This window comes from Malassezia vespertilionis, chromosome 5, assembly GCF_029542925.1.
Source record: "Malassezia vespertilionis chromosome 5, complete sequence".
Taxonomy (NCBI): Eukaryota; Fungi; Basidiomycota; class Malasseziomycetes; order Malasseziales; family Malasseziaceae; genus Malassezia; species Malassezia vespertilionis.
Window position 1 is genome coordinate 317,596 of NC_079251.1, and position 19,053 is coordinate 336,648.

The window sequence follows — 19,053 nt, forward strand, 5'->3', positions numbered from 1 at the left end:
ATACTACTGCGTCGGCGACTGTGCATTGCTATTCGCCGGTCTGGGCGACATGCCGGGCTGGACTCCGTACGCGAGACCAAGGGGAGCATGCCCTGGGGCATTGCTCTGCGTCATAGGGACATAGCGCGGCAAGCCCGGCGCATGGAAAGCAGGCGATTGCGTCGTGCTTGTATCGGGGGCTTGTACCGACTGTACCGGCTGCTGCTGCTGCTGCTGCTGCTGCTGCTGTTGCTGCTGTTGTTGCTGCGCCTGCTTGTACAGCTGGACCGCAAGTCCATTGATCTGCTCCTGGCTCAGGTGCGACGCCGCAAGCGTGATCGCCAGCTGCTGCTGCAAAGCGTGTAGATTTGGCGGGCCGGCTGCCGGCGTCCCGACACCCTGTCCGGCGACGTGCGGCATCGCTTGGCTGGCTGGGAGGCTGGGGCTGGGGCGCACAGCTACCGGCGGCGTACCTTGACCCTGCATGTGCGCAGCGCCGAGGGCAGGCATTGCAGGGAACGCCATATTTGGCGTGCCGGTAAGCCCTCGCGTGTTAGCGTCATCGCCGGGCTGGAAATGGAGCGCGCGCATAGCCTGCCCAGTGCCTGATGTTTGGCCCATCCGGATCTGCTGCTGCGCCTGCGGAGGGCTCGCAGCAATGACTATCGGCGGGCGCGCCGTGGCACTTGCTCCTTGAGCTGCCGGTTTTTTATCGAGTCCGCTAGAGTGCTGCTGTACAGGCGCATGGCTGGGGTTCGCAAAATTGGTATGCTGCGCGTGTGGGTCGATGGTGAAGAACGGCTGCGAGCCGTTGCGTGCAATGAACGGCACGTTGCTTTGCGAAAACAGCAGCGGCTGTTTCTGGCCCTGGGCAGTAAGGAAAGGCGCATTTGCCTGCCCCACACGCAACAAGTTTGGGTTCGGCGAGCCGGTTGCGTTGGGCGCTTGCGCTTGCGACTGCGGCGTCTGTGCGACTTGGATCGGCGTCGCTTGTCCGCTCTGCGTCGGCGGCGGGTTCGGCACAGGCTCTGGCTTTGCACCGGGCCCCGGCGAGTCTTGTTCGGCGCCGGACGACTGCAACTGGGGCTGCGTTTGCACCTGTGCCTTGGCCTGTGCCTGTGCGAGCTGCAAGCGCTGCTGTTGCTGCTGTTGGTAGGCCATCTGTGCAGCGCGTTGCTGCTCAAAGAATTGGCGAATCGCTGCTTGGTCGCGCTCGGCCTTGAGTACACTCAGCGCCTGCGGCGTCGGCGTCGGGATCGATTTGATCTGAATATGTGCGTCCGGCGAGCCGGCATTGTTGCGTTTGACGCCGTTGGCGTTTGCTTGCGCCGCCGCCGCCGCCGACTGGCGCTGCGCCTGCTCGCGGCGCTTTGCATTCTTGCGCATCACTTCGAGCAGGTGGCTGCGGTGCTGCTTTTTTCGCGCGCCTTCGGGCTTTGGCGCTGGGCGCTTGAGCTTCTCCTCCTCTGTTTTCACCGGCTCGGATTCCGACTGGAGCCACTTCAGGCGGTCGTAGCAGTCCCAAGCGGTACGCCGCTCGGAGGACATGACTAGGCGCGCCGTGTTGAAAATGTCGGCTACCAGCGACCAGTTATCCGGGTACTGTTTCGCAAGTGCCGCTAAAAACATGTCGTCTTCGCTGCTCCACGAAAGTTGCGCCGCGCGCGTTTCGGGCAATGCAGGCGTAGAGGGCACGGCAGAAAAAAAGTGTGTATAGCCGCGGCTCGCTTTTCCAGCCTTGCGTGCAAAGAGGAGCGAGCCTGACTGTGCAGCCCACGGGCTTGCGTTTGTCTCGCTCATATCGAGCGCCTGGTCTAAACTGCCCGTCCATTGCCCATTTGCGCGGTTGCTCGCAGGGTCCAGTGTGCTCACCAAGGCGGGCTTGGCGTCCAGAAGGCGCGATACATGCATGAGGCGTGAAGGATGCGACGCTGCGCCTTCGACGCGCCGTTTATCGCCCACGCCTTTGTGCGCGTCCTCTTGGGTGGGAGGCGCATATTGCGGAAGCTCGGGGAAGAGTTTCGCAAGGTCGAGCTGGTCCGGGTTAAGGATCTGCATCACTTCTGGTGTGTCGGCTATGCCGACTTGCAGCAGCGCCGCAGTGGTGGATGGGTCCATGTTGTCCAAAAGGGCCCACGGCGAGACGCTCGTCGTCGTCATGGCCATGCTAAATATGGGCGCGCGAATCGCCGTGAGAAGCGCGAGGGGCAATTTATCGCTCAGCATCACTTCTTTGTCCGCGTCTGGACGAAGACTAACATTCTCGGTGCTCAGCATGGTATCAGTCGCGGCCAATGTCGGCACCTTTTCGGCTGGAACGGGCTCAATATCGCCGTCAGCGTCAGCATCGCCCTCTTCGTCGCCCATAGGCTTAGGCGAAACACTCTTCTCCTCGCCCGAGTCCACTTCCGCCACAGTCTTTTCCGCGTCGAGGGCCGTTTCCAGCGATGGAGACTCGGACATGTGCTCGGGGCTCGTTTCCACAACGGTATCCTCCTTCTTTGGGCGCAGGTAATGTGCACGCAATGCCTCACGCGCCGCAAAGGTCGGCGCTCGGTGCCAGAGCACGACTTGGTGCGCCAATTCATACGCAACCGCAATTTTCCACTTGCGCTCTTCGCGGTAATCCGTCTGAAGCCAGCGCATTTCTTCTAGCATGTAATCCCAATGCGTCTTGCGCTCCACGGGCCCTTTTGTGCGCTTGGGCTGGCGGAAACTCCAGAGGCCTTGGGATTTCAGTTGCTCGATGCGCATCATGGACTTGACAAACTTTTGCTCCGTAAACGCGACTTTCCAGTCGCGCGTCAACAAACACTTGTTCGCTTTGCGCACTAGCCCTGCCGTAGGACTCGCCCGCGCTCGGATACTCCACTGCCACAGGTCGACCGGGCTAGGCGCTGTCGACGCACCGCGCGCGGCGCCTCGTGCGGGGGTCAATGCACGCGCTGTGCTCTTTCGTGCGCTGCGGTGGTGGATTGCGCCGCCTCCCACGCCAATGCCCGTGACACGGCGCATCGGATCGGGCATCAGAGGGCGCAGAGAAGAAGCATAGGTCGCAGACAAGGGATTCGGCGCGAGCTCTTTTAGCGTCGGCGGCAGCGGCGTGTCGATATCTGGCAGCTCGCCCTCGGGTGGTATGGTAAGCAATGTAGGGCTTGGAGGGATCCGCAACGCTGTGTGATTGCTGCTTCGAGCAGGTGCAGGTGCACCGTATTGTTGGCTGGGGTGCGGTGGAGGATTTGCATGCTTTTGGGGGCCTAGGGCATCCTTTGGGGGCATGTTGGCCGCTTCTATCCAGTGCTGAGCGCGTGCGCGCAACGATTTTGAGACTGTATCCACACGCTGAGCAAGAGCGGTTGCGCTGGGGTCAGAATTGTGGCGAAGACGCACCTATCTCGCTCCTTGTTTGTTTCGACCGACGACGTATCGTCCGTGAGCGGTACATTGATCTTGCCAGCTTCGTCAAGATCATGTTCTACCTTGTTAAGCATGTGGTATAACCGGCGAGTTTCCTGTCGATACGACGCAGCCACATTGCTAACTGTCAGTGGCTACTGGGAAAAACATACGTCATTTCGGATTTGCACGAGTGTATTTGAGTCGTACGAAGCTCTTCCAGCGTGACGCGACTGCTGCTAGCTTCTACAGCGCTGCGGACAGCTGCGTCCATCGCCTCCTGGCTCATGACAGGTCGACTAAGTGCTTCGCCGCCGTTCGTCCGTCGCTGAGGACGATGGGCGGTTGCGGGCGTGCCGGTAAAAATGTTTTCCACCCTAGTAGGTCTTGTGGAGAATAGGGTAGGGCTGCGTTGGGTATAGAGCGATGGACTATGGGATTAGCATATGTATTGGACAGGGAGCACCGTGCTGCAGTAGCCTGAAATGCAATCACACTCGCTCATATTCAGCGTGTGCAACAACTGCACTCAGTACTGTAATATCATCATTTTTGCCGCCGGCATAGTAAAGGCCCTCTTCACTCGCTTGCTGCTGGAATGGACTTACTACGACCCGTGGGTCCTCACTGGTAACTTTGGCTGCTCTACACAGCGCTTTAGAAATGGAATAGGGCAAATCGATCTCTTTGACAATATCAGACGCCTCTTTGATTCTGTATTTGGCAAGCACAGCGCGGATTTCACCGAGAATCTCTTCGTCAAATAAGTTATCGAGCAGCCCATCGGACGCCATGATCACAATATCACCTTCTTGTACTTTTATGCTCCAGTTTCCCGCATCATCGTGTGGGTTATCCCATTTAGGGTCGTAGCTCGTGTGATCATACATATAAATCAGATCCCGCATAGTCTGCGTAACATCCGTGAGTTCGTTATCTTTTCCGCCGTCGGGAATCATTGCATTTCTGTGCATGCACAATGCAGAGGCAATACTCACACTCTCTGCAGTTGCATCCATCATTCCCAGCTGCACAGGGAAGTTAAAACTGTGTTGCTGCTCCGAGGTGCGGAAAAGCATACGTCCATCTCGAATGAGCATTAGCACACAGTCGCCCATATTAGCAACACGTAACTCGTTGCCGCGCAAAACAGCAAGAAGTGCAGTAGAGCTGCCCATGATACCTTCGCGTTTTGACGCACGAACGCATCGCTCCCAAGCGACTTGCAGTACCTCTATAGGGTCACACTGCATCCACTGCGCGATAGTTTTCTCCGCATCGCTGGTAGCCACTTCATGGACGAGCGCGGTATCCAATCTGTTCAGCTCTGAAAAGCAGAAATGCATCAAGAGACGCGAGAACAGCGCAGGGTCTGCACGGACGCACGACGCCCAGCCACCGACGCCGTCCGCAATGCCGATCGCATCCTCTTTCAGGAAATATGCATCTTCGCCGACTTGTTGGCTCTGTAACCGCGTAGGCACAATCCGTCCTTTGTCACGTATCGCGGATTGTAACCCGACGCCTTTCCAGCTGGCGACGATCTTATGCAGCTCAGACTCACAGGGTGCTGCCCTGTTACCCTCGTCACTTTTGCTTTGGGAATCGCTGTCACGACTGCCAATCAGGAAATCGACAATAGGACGAAGCATGCTTGGCATTCGCGCGGCATGCTGCGAAAGTTCGGAGTGCGATTTAATCCGTTTTTTCGGCATACCATAGGCGGCGGAATGGAACACATATGGATCGACACTCACTACTGTACGCTCGCCATGGAGTACATGACCTTGAGAGGGTATACCGTGTATGCTCCGTAGAGACACGCGTGCTGTGAGGCTGTGCCATCTCCAGGCACGTGTTGAGTATGTTCTTACGCCAAGATATCGCATCGTTCAGCGTCTTACGAAAAACCACAGAAGCCCACTGCAGCCAAAAGAGGCCGCTGTGGTGTTGGGTCCGCTACACAAATGCAGTGTGCAGTAAAAGAACGAGTGGCACTGCACCGCTATTTTTTTTTGACAAGCGCCTCTGGAAATGGGGCGTGCGCCCAATTTCTCTTGTGTATTTCCGTCAGCAGGGCTTTTTTTTGCGTCCCGATGTCACGCATCGGCAAAAGACAATTAAATACGGAAGGGAAGGAACCAAAGACACATACAGACGAGGTGCCGGAGTGGTTATCGGGAACGCCTAGAATTTATCGTTCTACACTGATTTGAGTGGCCAGCGTTTGGGCTCTGCCCGCACAGGTTCGAATCCTGTTCTCGTCGTACTTTTGTTTTCCTCCACACTACCTTTTTCAGGCACCACGATGCGAGTGGCACTCCTCGTGATTGATATGCAGCACGACTTTATCCACGGGTCACGTACGTGACAAGTTTTGCTCACCGCAGTCGCTGTTCCGCAAAGTGACACTGTAATTCCCAAGGTTGCGCATTTGATAACAGAGAGAGATTGGGACATGATCATAGCGTCGCAGGACGACCATCCAGAAGACCACATTTCCTTTGCCGATACGCACAATACAGAACCGTTCCAGGAGCGCTGCGTCGCACACCCCATTATACCCGAAGCAACCCTTTTGCAAATGATGTGGCCAAAGCATTGCGTACAAAACACGAAAGGCGCCGAGATCGTCCCCAGCGTCAAGAAAGCACTGCAATCCAAGCAGGCGTCCGGCACGCCGGTGTACTACGTCAGAAAAGGCCAAGATGCCCGCATAGACTATTATTCTGCCTTTGCATCACAAGAATACGTGCGATTCACCGAGTTGTCCAAGCTATTGCACAGCCAACAACCTTGTCCCATCGATACCGTTGTTGTGTGTGGCATTGCTACCGACTATTGTGTGAAAAATACCGCAATCGATGCGTGCAAGTTTGGTTTCCGGACGCAGGTCGCAAATGACTGCATACGCGGTGTTTTCGACGCTACGTCTTCTGCAGCGCTGCGCGAAATGCAGGCGTACGGTTGTGAGATGGTGTAATTGGATCATGCTCCGTTCTCCACGAACGAGCTCGTGGCTATTCACATAGGGGCAGTGGAGCCGTAGGCCGATCCCATGGGCTGGTAATCCAGCGCATCTTAAAAGTTTTCAGAATGTGCAAGAAGATGTCTGGATTGCTGGGCGGGAAACGGCACAAGAACGACTTCCGGCGCATGTTGCTGGTTTTCAGGAGCTTGCCATGCTTCGGTGGGGTTTGCATCGTGATATGCTGCGTCTGCAGCATTGCCTTGATCCTTGTAATGGGACGACGGCTCTCGATCATTTGCCTCACCCGGCGCCGAGGACAGCGATTCCGCGTATCGTGTCGTCCAGCGCTGGTGGCGTGAAAAGACGCAGGCGAGAATGTCCCAAAGAAGGATAAAGAAGATGAAAACGATGGCGAGCGCCGAGACACCGAGGAGGACAAACCCAAGCACTGCACGGGGGATGCCCCAAATATTTACTTGCGTAGAGAGCACAATGCAAACCACCCACAAGATCACCCGGAAGACGGTCAAAATGCATTGGACAAACATGGACATTTTGTCACGGTACGGCCGCAAGACGCACAATACGATAAAAAGGAGCACGTCGAGGACCAAGAGGCCCACTGCTTGCCGCAACAACAAATCAGTTCCCTGCGGAAATGCGACGAAGCACGCGCGAATAATGACGCAGAGCAGCTGAACGACGACAAACCAATAATATTTGGGCTTGTACAGATGCACGGGCGAACCGAGACGCACAGCTGCTGAGTGTGTATCCCACGGCGATGTGGCGCAAGAGTAGTACAGCGAGGCTGGGTCTCTGGTTCGGTATACATGGGAAAAAATGGGCACGTAGGTAACTAGCCAAATACAGACCATTACGCCAAAGATGACCGACGCAGACACTTGTGACACCCACGAATTGGAGTGTGCCCATTGAAAGAAAATCAAAATAAGCAAAGGCGTCGTCGCCGCTTCGTACACACGCAAAGAAAGAGGCCGTACCACTTGGAAATAGAACCGCGCGAGCGTCCTTGGACTTTTTCGTGGATAGCGCTGCTTAACTCTTTGCAGCGGCATCATGAACGCTTGCCGAGTGGGTTTCATGAGGTCTTTTGTATCGTGCACCGGCTCCATTTCAGACGACACAGGGTCGTACGTCGAGGCCCTGCGACGCCCCAACAAGTACCAAAGCACGAGAACAACTCCAAATACGGCCAGCGCAATGCACACGACAAACAACCAGTTGACCAAGACGGTAAGGAACGCGCTATAAGGCGAAATATCATTCCCCTCGGCGTAGTGGAAGATGCCCGTGTGGCTAAAGCTGATCGGTTCGTTGGCGAGCGCTACTTTTCGCGATCCGCCCCCCTTCTCCATCTCACCGCCCGGCCCTGTATTCGGAGCATAAATCTTGCGTTTGGCAAGCATGGTATCCGCGTCCGTGTCGGCGTCGAGGAAGGTGTGCAGCAGATTGGTACTTAGTATATTTTTTGGCTCCTTTTGCGCATTGAGTACCAAGGAAGGATACAGGTTAGCCAAGCGACTGTACTTAGCCTCGAGTAGCCCGCCATACTCGAGCTGCAAGTCGTTGCTGCCTGTGTCTTCGCGGGAACTGAGAATGGAGCGCTGCACCGACTTGATGTAGATCAGGCCAAACGTCCACGCTAAGTTGAGTGAGTAGTCAAAGTAAGCAGCAGGCGTGATCATTGTCAGCATGGATATCATGACCACGATGTGCATCGTCCCCAAAATGTCCAAAACACGCCACTGCAGGGCGCTCAAGGAATCGGTCCACAGCGTGCACAACACAGCAAGCGCGGAGGCCACCACAATGACCACCACGGTAGCCCACACCACTCGTTGCGTCTTTGTGGTGAGTCCATTCGAAAAGGTGATTTGGAGACACCCGAGCGTTTCCGCCGTGCCGGTTCGCATCAGTCGCAAATACCCAAACACTTCCAGACTCGGCACCTTGTACACGATCCCCGGGAGCTTTTCTTTATACTCATCCGGGATATTGTACACGCCTGACCCCGCAAAGTTGTACGAGGGCAGCGGACAAAGCGAGCCGTCGCCGATCTTGCACAAGTCGATCGAGGTGGCCAAAAAGTCTTCGCCATACGCATAAATATCTGCAAATACAGTAAGGGTCGCATTATTGGGCAGCGATTGCGCTACAATATCAAAGTCCAGTGTCCCGTTATTCCGGTGGAACACGGCATCCATGTTGTCCACAATAAACTGCTGCGGCGGCTCGCAGTAGGAAATAGTCGAAGTGAACAGCAGCTCCTCATCTTCAGGAACGACTTTGGCAATGTTTGCAGGCAGTCCCATAACATGTGCAGTGACTAGCCCCACGCCAAAGAGAGCCAGCAGCCACTGCAAGCGACGTACACCCGCCATGCGCCACAAAGTTCCGATCGGAGCGTCGGATGCGATGCACCGTCCAAGCGGTGTGCAGCCCGATCCATTTGGCACGGCTACTCTGTGATCAAGTATTACGTAAGCATACACGTGTTGGCATTGGCGGACGCGCATGGCGGTAAAAGCCTTGTTCCACGGAGGCATCGTCGCGGTTGGAATGGACAGCGCTCGTATCAACTCCGTACCTGGCGAGCGAAGCTCTTCATCGAAATCACAGATGGAAGATCCGTTTCCCAGTCTCACCAGTGACCCGTTTCCGGCGCCTGTGCCTGCGGCACAGACCACGCGCGCGCCAAAGAAGGTGGAGACGCAGCCCGACGTGTCCTCGGAGGATGCATTCCCCTCGCTCAACACGCTTTCCACGGGCTCGTCCAGCAAGCAGGCCGGGTCTGCGTGGGTAAGCAGTGTGCCTGTGATTCAGCGTGTGACGCACCAGGCAACCGTGGCGCTAAATCTGGGCGAGGAGCAGCTTGCCCGCTTGGGACAGGGCCTGCAGCGTGTGCAGCAAAAGCACCGCAGTGTGAAGGTCGAAGCTAGCAGCACCCGCAAGACTGGCAATACGACATTTATCATCAAGGGCCCGACGGACCAGGTCGTGCAGCAGGTGAAGCGTGAGCTCACTGCTCTATTTGCGCGCAAGGTGTCCATCTCTGTCCTTGTTCCGGCCTCGCTGCGTGCCTATGTGATTGGTGCTGGGGGGAAGAACGTGAAGTCGATCACAGAAGAGACTGGCGTGAAGATCAACATACCGCCGCGGTCCAATCAGGAAGCTACTGTTTCCAGCGAGGGTCCACTGCTCGACGAGCAAGTCGAGGTGACGATTGAGGGCGACCAAGTCAATGCGCTCCAGGCGCAGCGGATGATAGAGGCGATTGTCGCCGAGCGTACCTCAAAGGTCACGCAGCGCCTCGCGGACATTGATCACATGTACTACCCGTTCATTGCCGGTACGCGCAATGCAAACCTAGACTTGCTCGTCGCTGGTCCCGGCCGCGGCGAGGTGGTTGTGAATATTCCTCCGCGCGGTGCGCTTCTTGCACGCAACAATCCGGATGACCCAGAACCAAGCCGACAGCGCGATCCTGCGATCGTAATCAGCGGAGATCGCGAGGCTGTGGCTGATGTCGTGGGCGCGATCCAAGCACACGTCGTGGACATGAAGAACAAGTTCCGCACGCTGATGATCAATATCCCCAAGCGGCAACACCAGTTCCTCACCGGCGACAATGCTGCGGATATCCTCGCCACGTCGCAGTGCTTTGTCGAGCTCCCGCCGATTGCCGATCCCTCCGACAGCGTTACGATCCGCGGCCCCCAGCAGCAACTCCCAAATGCACTGACTGCGGTGATCGAGAAGGCCAACTCTGTCCATGTCCAGGTGGTCGATTTGCCGGCGCTGCACGCCGCCGGCGACGCACACGCGCGCCAGCTTGCCCAGTGGCTCCAGCCGCGCATCTCGCGCGACCCAAATGTGCAAGTTTACTTTCCCCGCGCCGGCGCTCCGCCTGTCGTTGAGATCGTGGGCAAGGATGCGGGGGCGGTGCAGCAGATGCGCGCGAGTGTCGAGGATATGGCGCGCTCAGTAGACCCAAGCTGTATGCGCGTCGTCGACATCGATCCCCTTGCGCACGGCTTTATCATTGGCAAAAAAGGCCAGGGCCTCAAGGCGTTTGAGTCGCGCGGCGTCGACATTCTTGTCCCCCCCGAGAACTCGGGCCGCTCCGACATTCTTCTTGTCCTGGGCCGCCCCGCCGCTTTGCCGTCCGACGCGGCGGCAAAGGCGGCGGCCGCCACCAAGCTTTTTGACGAGGCCGAGCAAGAGCTCAAGCAAAGCCTTGCCACTGCCGCCGATATGCGCACCATGCAGATCGAAGTGCCTGCCAAGTATCACCGCGCGATTGTGGGGCACGACGGCACTGTGCTGAACGCCATCATCGGCGAAGACCGGCTCATGATTGTGATGGGCACGAGCCGCGACGTGCGCAACAAACAGTACACTGCCAAGCCGCTCACCGAAGATGCCATTCTCGTCCGCGGCTCGAGCGAGGCTGTGGAACGTGCCGTCGACAAGATCCGCGCCATTGCCAAGGATGCTGAACAAGACAGCATTGCGCATGGCCACGTCGAAGAGCTGCTTGTCCCTTCGTCGCACGTCCCCCATCTTATTGGCCGTGGTGGAGCGGGCCTGATCAAGCTGCGCGAGGAGCTGGGCGTCAAGATCGACGTGGCAGACCAGGACGAGAAGACACGCCGCGCTCCAATCCCCATCACGATTACCGGCCGCAAGGAATGCGTACTCGAAGCCAAGAACCGCCTCGCCGAGCAGTCGCAGCGCCTCGCCGACGAAGTTTCTGTTGCGCTCCAGGTCCCGTACGCGCTCTATGGCGCGCTCATCGGGCAGCGCGGCAAGTACGTCACGCGGCTACAGGACAAGTACGAGGTGCGCATCAATTTTGGCGATGTCCCTCTTGACGCACAAGCCCAGGACCAGCCCGGCGAAGTGACGATTCGCGGCGCAAAGAAAGGTGTTGCCGAGGCCAAGGCCGAGCTACTGGAGCTGCTTGATTATGAGAAAAACCACAACAATGGCGCACAGCTCAGCGTGCCTTCCAAGGCATTTGCACGCGTTCTTGGCCGGGGCGGCGCGACGATTAACCAAATTCGCACCGATACTGGCGCCCAGGTAGATTTAGAGCGCCGCGGAAACGCAGACGGCCTCGTCCGTATCCGCGGCACGTCTGACGCTGTTGAGCGCGCCAAGAGCGCTATCGAGGAGATTATTGCGCGCGTCGAGTCCGAAGCCACGCATGTCCTCGCCATTCCTGCGCGCTTCCACGGCGCCTTGATTGGCAGTGGCGGCCAGAATCTGCGCGAGCTGCTCGTGCGTGCAGGCGGCCCCACGGACGCCAAGTCCCAGTCGCAGTGCGTGCGTTTCCCGCGCAGCGGTCAGCCCTCGGACGAGGTGAGTGTGTGCGCGCACAAAGAACTCGCAGCGCGCATTGCCCTAGAGCTCGAGGCGGAGTGCAAGCGCCTCGAGGACCGCGTCATGTTAGGCGCCATCGTGCCGCCGAACATGCACCGGCAAATGATCATGCGTGGCGGCACGCGCCAGAGCGAGTGGCAGACCAAGCACAATGTTGCGGTCGTTGTGCCCAACTGGCGCGAATATGCAGATCTCGGCGTGCCCGCCAACCTCGCCGATTTGGGCGAGGCCGAGGCTGCAACGATAGTTAAGGTGCACGGACCTTGCGATGCTGCTAAGAGCATTGTAGAGGAAATCAATGCCGCGGTTCACGCCGACGCCGCGCGAAAAAAGACGCGCGCGCCTCGTATCGACAGTTAGACGCACAATGCACCAACATTTCTCTCCACGTGGCCTATCAGGCTATCAGATAGACATCTCCCGGCCGATTTGCGCAGCGCTTGCGACCACGCTTGGCTCTGCCCGCTTTCTGATGGCGGAGCAAGACACGCCACCGCGTGATGGGGGCGTTTTTGGCAATGACGTATTTGCCGTACCACCAGACCAAGGATCGGTAGACGCGGGCGTCTTTTTCGGCGAGCGCGCGCGCGTAGATCTGTGTTCACGCGCGAAATCGGCTGCGGGTCCGCCGCGTGCAAAGCGTGCGTCGCGGCCAGCGCGCCAAGGCGCGAACCGATCCAGTGCGCCACAGCTCCATAGAGGCAATGTGCCGGATATGATGAGCTGGAGCATGCATATTGAGGCGGTGAATGAAGAAACGCCGCTCATATCCCTGCGTACGGGGCACCAGCGCAAGCGGCGAAAAGCGGTGGCGCTGCTTGTCCTCTACGCTTCTCTGTTTATTATGGCGCTCTCTGTATCCCTTGACAGCATGTCGTTTACCTTGTACCTCAACTATGCGTGCAGCGAATTCAACGCGCTTTCGTCTATGGGCACGGTCATGATTGTCCAGCAGCTCGTTCGCGCCGTCGCAAAGCCGCCGTTTGCGCGGCTCTCTGACCTGCTTGGCCGCATCCTCACTTTGGTGCTCGTTTTGGTGCTATACGCACTGGGCTATGCGGTCATGGCGTCTGCTGCTTCGTTCAACATGCTTCTGTGGGGCATGATTATCCAGTCGTTTGGGATGACGGGCGTGCAGGTCCTGCTCTCCATCATCATTGCGGACACTACGTCTGTGCAGTGGCGCGGTCTGCTCATTGCCACCGTCAATGTCCCGTACCTGGTGAATTTTGCGCTCACCGGGCCGCTCGTCGAATTTGTTTTGCGCACCAGCGGCTGGCGCTTTGGCCTCGCACTCTGGGTCGCTGTCGTGCCCATTTCTGCGTTGCCGCTGCTCATCACTCTGTTCGTTGGCTACCGCCGTGCCCTGCAGATGGGCACTGGCGAGCGCGCGCCTCCCAGCACCAATGTGCTGCGCGAGATGGATTTGCTGGGCATGGGCCTCTTTTCCAGTGCACTTACCCTCATTCTGCTGCCCATGTCCTTGGGCGGGCTCAAGAGCTACGATCGGTACTGGAGCACGGGAAATGTAGAGCTCATCGGGGGCCTTGTTTTGCTCTGCGTATTTGGCGTGTGGGAAACGTATGCATCCAGTCCTTTCCTTCCCTACAAGGCGCTCTCCAACTTTACCATACTCGCCGTGTGCCTGATTGCAGCGCTCGACTTTTCCGGCTTCTATCTTTCCTGGACGTATCTCGCGCCGTTTATCATGATTCTCAAAGACTGGAATCAGATGCGCACCGCCTTTTTTGTCTCTGCACAAAACGTCACCTCCACGCTCACCGGGATTCTTGTTGGGATGGTGATGGCATATACACGCCGTCTTAAACACCTCATGGTCGTTGGGTTTGCCGTACGTATCCTGGGCGTCGCGCTCATGATCCACTACCGCTCTATGGGCCACGCCGCCATCACCCTCGTCTTTTGCCAGATCCTCCAAGGCATCGGCGGCGGGTCTGTCGCAGTTACCACCCAAGTCGCAGCGCAAGTCGCAGCGCCGCCATCCAAGGTGGCTGTCGTCACGGCATTCGAGCTCCTCACCACCGAAGTAGGCGCAGCGTTCGGCTCCGCGCTCGCGAGCGCAGTCTTCACCTCGCTCCTTCCCCGTGCGCTGGAAAAGCATCTGCCCTACATGCCACACACGGAGCTCGACAGGATTGAAGGCGATCTTAGTGTCGTGCTGCAGTACCCGTACGGGTCCGTGGAAAGGACCGATATCACGCTGGCTTGGGCCGATGTCATGCGTGTCTTGTGCATTGTATCCTGCTTCGTCCAACTCCCTGGCCTGCTCATCGCATTCTGCGTGCCGAATATGGACTTGCACGACCAACAGACGGGCGCACGCCCCCAGAACGACGCACAGCCTCTCGCAAAAGCGCCGTCGCTGCGCCGCGACGCCGGTCCAGTGCATGTACATACACCGCCGTGGCATGCAAACGAAAGCAGACCAGGCACGCCCGTGTCCTACGCATAGATACCCTGTATATCCTCATCATCATACATCTGCCACGTCCCTCGGCCAGCCGCGATCGTCGATCCCTGTGCATCGGCGGCGAGGGCATAGACTGCGTCGGCGTCCCACCCCGCAAATTCCTCCGCGACTTGCATGGTGGATAGCTCTATGCGGTACGGGAGGCCGTCGGCGGTGGCCACAAGCGCCGATGCCTCGTCCAGTGCTAGCCCACAAGTCCCTGCGCCATTTCTCCACCACGCAGCGAGCGGCGAAGTGCAATCGCGCAGGTCGTACAGGGTGCATACGCCGCTGCGCGATCCGGTGAGGATGCGGTGCGACGCCGTACACAGCGCAAGTGTATCCAAGGCGCCGGCGCCGCCCAGTGGCGAGCCTGGGGGCGTGAGGGCCAAGGCTTCGCGCGCCGTGCGCACGTCGCGGGCCTGGACGGTGCCGTTGCACAGCGCGGCGGCCACGAGCGTGTCTGTGGCTTCGAGTGCTTGTACGCTGCTTGCTTGCATGTCCAGCACAGAGACGCTTTCGCCGCGCCCAACGTCCCATACCCGCACCGTCCCGTCGCTGCTGCCCGTCACGACACTTTTACCGCGGCCAAGCATTGCGCTGCAATGCAATGCGCCGCTGTGCCCGGTGAGCGTGCGTGGATTGCTGCCGTCCAGTGCGGAAAATATGCGCGCGCTGAAATCCAGCGAGGTGGAGAGCACCACCTCGTTGCTGGGAAAGAAGCGCACACTGGTGATATCAGCAACGTGGCCACGGCACGCGATCGGCGCGGCAAACGGCGCTGCGTGTGTCCAGATACCCACATACAAACGGCCGTCCGCGCCGCCCGTGGCGTAGCGCTCGACATGGCCCGCACGCCCCAACGCCAGCACCGACGCTGTTTCTTTGGCAGGGTCGGCGCCGGGCAGCGTCCCTGCCGCGACAGGAATGCGGACGCAGGTGGCACGCAGAGGAATCGGCATCTCCGACGCGGTGGCTACACAGAACTTGTTCCTGCCGCTACCACGCACATGGAATGCAGGGTGCGCCGCTTGAAATGTGACGCGGTCGTCGGTGCGGTGCAGCCGTACGCCGCCGTCTGTATGGAGGCGCGGCGCACCCATATGCGCCGTCATCCATGCCTCTTCGGTGCTCACTTTGCCGCTGCGCACATCGTCAAGCACCTCGCCGATGCTCGGCTGGACACTGAGCCAGGGCAGGATTCGCATGGCCATGGCGCAAGAGTGGAGGTTTCGTAAGGTCACGCTACAAAAAGGCGGCTAAATCATGGCGTGTATAGTCGTTGCGCTCGTCATTAAACGCGGAGAGATTTGGATAAAAAGGGACGAGGGCGTCTTGGGCGCCGAGGTAGTTTGTGTTGTAGGTGCGCACGTAGATCTCGCGCACCTTGCGCGCGGGGTGAAAAAGGCCTTGGAGGGTGTGGTACAGCAAGGCGCCAGGGCCAATGTTGACACGCATCGCTTCCACGGCTTCCATGACAGAGTTGATAACGTGAGGACTCGTTTCGAAAATGTTGGGCCAGACGAGGTTGAGGAGATGGTGCATGCTGTCTTCCTGGCCCATTCCCGCCGTGCCGAGCGCGAGGTGCTTTACGATACTCGATGCGGTTTGGCGGTGCACCGTGTCTCGATCGGTGAGCGCATCGTCCAGGAGCGTCACAACGCTGTACACATAATCCTTGCTCATCTCGCCGATGTACTCAAATACCCAGCCCAAAGCCTTGAGGCATCCATGCTGTACGTTTACTTCGGGCGTCCTGTACTCGTTCAAAATCGCGGGAAGGCAGGTAAAAGGGCCGCACGTCTCGGCGACGATGGCGATGGCAACCGTCGAGCAGACACGGCTCTGGCGCTCCTGTACGCGGAGGTTGGTCAGCAGCACTTGCAGTACGTCCTGCGGCCCAATCGCCTTGGCAATGTACCCGAAACTGTTCACCGCGGCGCGGCGGATTGCTTTCTTGTGCGCCTTGAGCAGGTCGAGCAGCTCGAAACAGATTCGCATCCACTCGCGCGCACTTACAAACTCGGCGCCGCGGTCCGCGATGCGACCGATGAGGTTGATGCTCGCTTCCTGCACACGCTCATGCCTGTTGCGCAGAATGGGCGTCATGCGGGGAAGCAAGTCCTTGACGGGGGGATTCATTTGCGTCATGCCGACGACATTGGCAATCGCACTCTCGGCACTGATGATGCTCGCCAGCACTTCGGGAAACTCTTCGCCAAGCTGCTCAAAGAGGACAACGCCAAGGTTCGAGAGGAGCGCATCTTCGCCACACTGCTTGATGACCACGGCGAGTTTCGTGGTCAGGTCCGCTGCCTGCTGCCGTGTCTTGGCGTTCTTGTTGTTGAGGCGCCAGAGAATGGTGGAGACCATCTGGGTCAGGTACGGCTTGATGCGCATACCCAGCGCATTTGCAATGGTCCCAAGTCCGTCCAGCATGACATGGTCTTCCATGGTCTGCTCCTGGAACGCGTAAATCATCCCGTCGATCAACTGGACTTCGAGGCGCTCGTCAATATCCGCCGCGCCGAGCGACGCAACGACTTTCTGGATCGTTTCCATCGCCATGCGCCGGAAGGGCTCGCTGTCGTCCTTGAGAAAGTGGACCAGGCGCCCAACAATATTGCTCACGCCAACCTTTTGCGCGAGTTCAGCTGTGGTCTCCACAACTTCACGCAAATTGCGCCGGTCGAGCGCCATGCGACGCACCCAAAAATGCTTCAGGTACTCTGGCAGCATTTCCTCGCGCAAATACGCGCCCGTAACACCGTCCGTTGATGCACACTGCTTCACGACTTTGAGCACGATGCGGCGCATATCGTCGTCGGCACTGGCAAACTCGCGCAGAAGCGTGGGCGTGATTTCCTTGACAAAGTAAAGTGTGCTGTCAACATCCATCAGGGGGATGATAAAGCCGATGGCTTTGAGGAACGCAGCAAGACTCCGACCGCGGTGCTGCCGGATCCCAAGCCAGAGCGGCTTGAGCACGTTCTCGAAGCTCTCGATTCCATACGGCGCACACGATTCGGCGAGCGCAGAAAGCGCCAGCGCCGTCATCGTCTTCACTTTCTGCTGCTCGTCCTCCAGCCCTTTCCCGATGCTGTCGACCAACGCACGCAGATGGGGCAATACACCCACGCCCATGAGAATGGCGGTCTGCTGCACGACACGAATCGCGGTATGCCGCGCCTGCCAGCTCTTTTTTGAGCGGCACACGGCGCGGAGGAAGGGCAAAATGGCAGGAATGCCCAATGCGGTGCCGACGACGGCCAAAGCACGCGCGGTGGTGTTTCGCACGTACTCGTCGGGGTGGTCGATATCCGGACGCATGGTGCTGATCATGTGTGCGAGGCCAGCAGCCTTGGCAAGGTTGCTGATAATCTCGCGGCCCTCGATGCGCACATAGTAGTCTTCGTCAATCAAAAGCGGCTCAATCACGACCAGGATACGATGCACGTAGGGGCGCACAAGATCGTCGAGTTTGTACAGGATGCGGTCGACGACCTTGACTAGCAAATGGCGCTCCTGGTCCTCCAAGCTGCGCTCCATGAGCAGCGGCAAAATCTTGTCGAACAGCGGACCGGCTCCGAGATCGCGGGCGCTGTCTGCAATTTGGCGGAGTGCCTGCTTGCGCATCGGCGGCGTGCCGTTCTTGATTTTGAGCAAAAGGCGCATGATTAACCGCTCGTTGCGCTCTGACTTGGGAAGGCGCTCTTCGCCGTCCTCTTCAAGCACTCTTTTAAAGTAGCTTTGGTCTTCTGGTTTCATAAACGCAAGCTGGCCAATGCCGGGCACATCGGTAGGAAGATCCACAATCATATCGCCAACGGCAGTAGGCATACCGTTATCGTCGTGCATCACAAAGCCAGCTTCTGCGTCGGGCGCATCCATGAGCTTTTGCGCGGGCGTGCGGATGGGCTCGTAGCCGGGTGGTGGGGGGACAATGGTGTAGCCTTCTGTTGGGAGAATCATGTTCAGCTCCTCGTCGGTGATATAGCGACGCGCACTGGTGGGGCGCGCTACTGGCGTTTGCGGTGCCGGTTCCGCGGGCGTCTCGTCCCACCGAGAACGAGCTGACTTGCTCTCAATTTCCTCTGCAGGCCCTTGGTCCCAGCGCGAGCGCGGTTTTTTCGGCGGCTCTGGCGCGGCCTCTTCTTCGCAAGGACCTACATCCCAGCGGCGCTTGCGCTCCACACGGGGCGTTGCATCCACTGCTGTCATGGGCGGCGTTACGTCGCCCTCCAAGGCGCTCTTTTCCTCTTTTTCTGGCGCTTCTCCACGCTCCACGGCCTTTTCTTTGTCCTGAACCAAGCGGCGTACACGGTCTTCTTCCCGCTCAATGTTCGTACGGCGCATTGCATCTCGGTACCCCTCTTCCTCGCCTCCGCGTCCCGAAAACGGATCGCGCTGTGCTTCTGCGCCAAGGTCGCGTTGGAAGCGGCGCTTATGGTAGTCGGACTGCCGCGATGCAATTTGGTGCGAAGCTGCGCGCTCGGCAAGGGGGTCATAGCTATCGTCTGAAAACTCGTTCAGCAAGTGTTGCGGCGCTGAGAACGCGTCTAGCGGGTTTGCACGTTCGACGTGGTCGTCCTCGTCGCCGACGGGCAACGACGCGACGTATTCCGTGCGCCGAGGCCGCAAATCCAGCACCACATCTTCACGCTCACCGTCTCCAGCAGGCGCAAATTGCCGTGCCTTGCGGTCTGCTTGGAGCCGGCGGATCTCGTCGGCTTCCATTTCGCTCGACATGGTAGCGTCGCACTGTGCGCCGGCGCAGGACGCCACTTTTATATCACGTGACAATTTTGTGAGCGCGACGCGCCGCCAG

General features: G+C 58.4%; 8 protein-coding genes and 1 non-coding gene across 9 annotated transcripts; 4 read left to right on the forward strand and 5 right to left on the reverse strand.

Moving 5' to 3' along the window:
* Window positions 1-3: 3 nt before the first annotated feature.
* Window positions 4-3,664, reverse strand: eaf1 (RNA polymerase II transcription elongation factor SpEAF; the record flags this gene model as incomplete). Its single annotated transcript, XM_056207420.1, has 3 exons — window positions 4-3,340; window positions 3,370-3,520; window positions 3,586-3,664. The coding sequence occupies 3 exons, from the start codon at window positions 3,662-3,664 to the stop codon at window positions 4-6; spliced, it is 3,567 nt and encodes a 1,188-aa protein (XP_056063395.1).
* A 202-nt stretch (window positions 3,665-3,866) lies between these two features.
* On the reverse strand, window positions 3,867-5,090 carry MVES1_002594 (protein-serine/threonine phosphatase; the record flags this gene model as incomplete). The annotated part of the gene is made up of 1 exon (XM_056207421.1): window positions 3,867-5,090. One exon carries the CDS (start codon window positions 5,088-5,090, stop codon window positions 3,867-3,869), a length of 1,224 nt encoding a protein of 407 aa, XP_056063396.1.
* Window positions 5,091-5,531: 441 nt separating this feature from the next.
* On the forward strand, window positions 5,532-5,642 carry MVES1_002595. The gene has a single exon. It is a non-coding gene; the product is annotated as a tRNA-Ser (tRNA).
* Window positions 5,643-5,683: 41 nt separating this feature from the next.
* MVES1_002596 (uncharacterized protein) lies at window positions 5,684-6,358 on the forward strand (the record flags this gene model as incomplete). The annotated part of the gene is made up of 2 exons (XM_056207422.1): window positions 5,684-5,738; window positions 5,844-6,358. 2 exons carry the CDS (start codon window positions 5,684-5,686, stop codon window positions 6,356-6,358), a joined length of 570 nt encoding a protein of 189 aa, XP_056063397.1.
* Window positions 6,359-6,456: 98 nt separating this feature from the next.
* On the reverse strand, window positions 6,457-8,751 carry MVES1_002597 (uncharacterized protein; the record flags this gene model as incomplete). Its single annotated transcript, XM_056207423.1, has 1 exon — window positions 6,457-8,751. The coding sequence occupies one exon, from the start codon at window positions 8,749-8,751 to the stop codon at window positions 6,457-6,459; it is 2,295 nt and encodes a 764-aa protein (XP_056063398.1).
* Window positions 8,752-8,989: 238 nt separating this feature from the next.
* Window positions 8,990-12,115, forward strand: MVES1_002598 (uncharacterized protein; the record flags this gene model as incomplete). The annotated part of the gene is made up of 1 exon (XM_056207424.1): window positions 8,990-12,115. One exon carries the CDS (start codon window positions 8,990-8,992, stop codon window positions 12,113-12,115), a length of 3,126 nt encoding a protein of 1,041 aa, XP_056063399.1.
* A 112-nt stretch (window positions 12,116-12,227) lies between these two features.
* On the forward strand, window positions 12,228-14,228 carry MVES1_002599 (uncharacterized protein; the record flags this gene model as incomplete). Its single annotated transcript, XM_056207425.1, has 1 exon — window positions 12,228-14,228. One exon carries the CDS (start codon window positions 12,228-12,230, stop codon window positions 14,226-14,228), a length of 2,001 nt encoding a protein of 666 aa, XP_056063400.1.
* A 21-nt stretch (window positions 14,229-14,249) lies between these two features.
* MVES1_002600 (uncharacterized protein) lies at window positions 14,250-15,439 on the reverse strand (the record flags this gene model as incomplete). Its single annotated transcript, XM_056207426.1, has 2 exons — window positions 14,250-14,268; window positions 14,337-15,439. 2 exons carry the CDS (start codon window positions 15,437-15,439, stop codon window positions 14,250-14,252), a joined length of 1,122 nt encoding a protein of 373 aa, XP_056063401.1.
* Window positions 15,440-15,470: 31 nt separating this feature from the next.
* prp10 (U2 snRNP component prp10) lies at window positions 15,471-18,974 on the reverse strand (the record flags this gene model as incomplete). Its single annotated transcript, XM_056207427.1, has 1 exon — window positions 15,471-18,974. One exon carries the CDS (start codon window positions 18,972-18,974, stop codon window positions 15,471-15,473), a length of 3,504 nt encoding a protein of 1,167 aa, XP_056063402.1.
* Between the last annotated feature and the right edge of the window lie 79 nt (window positions 18,975-19,053).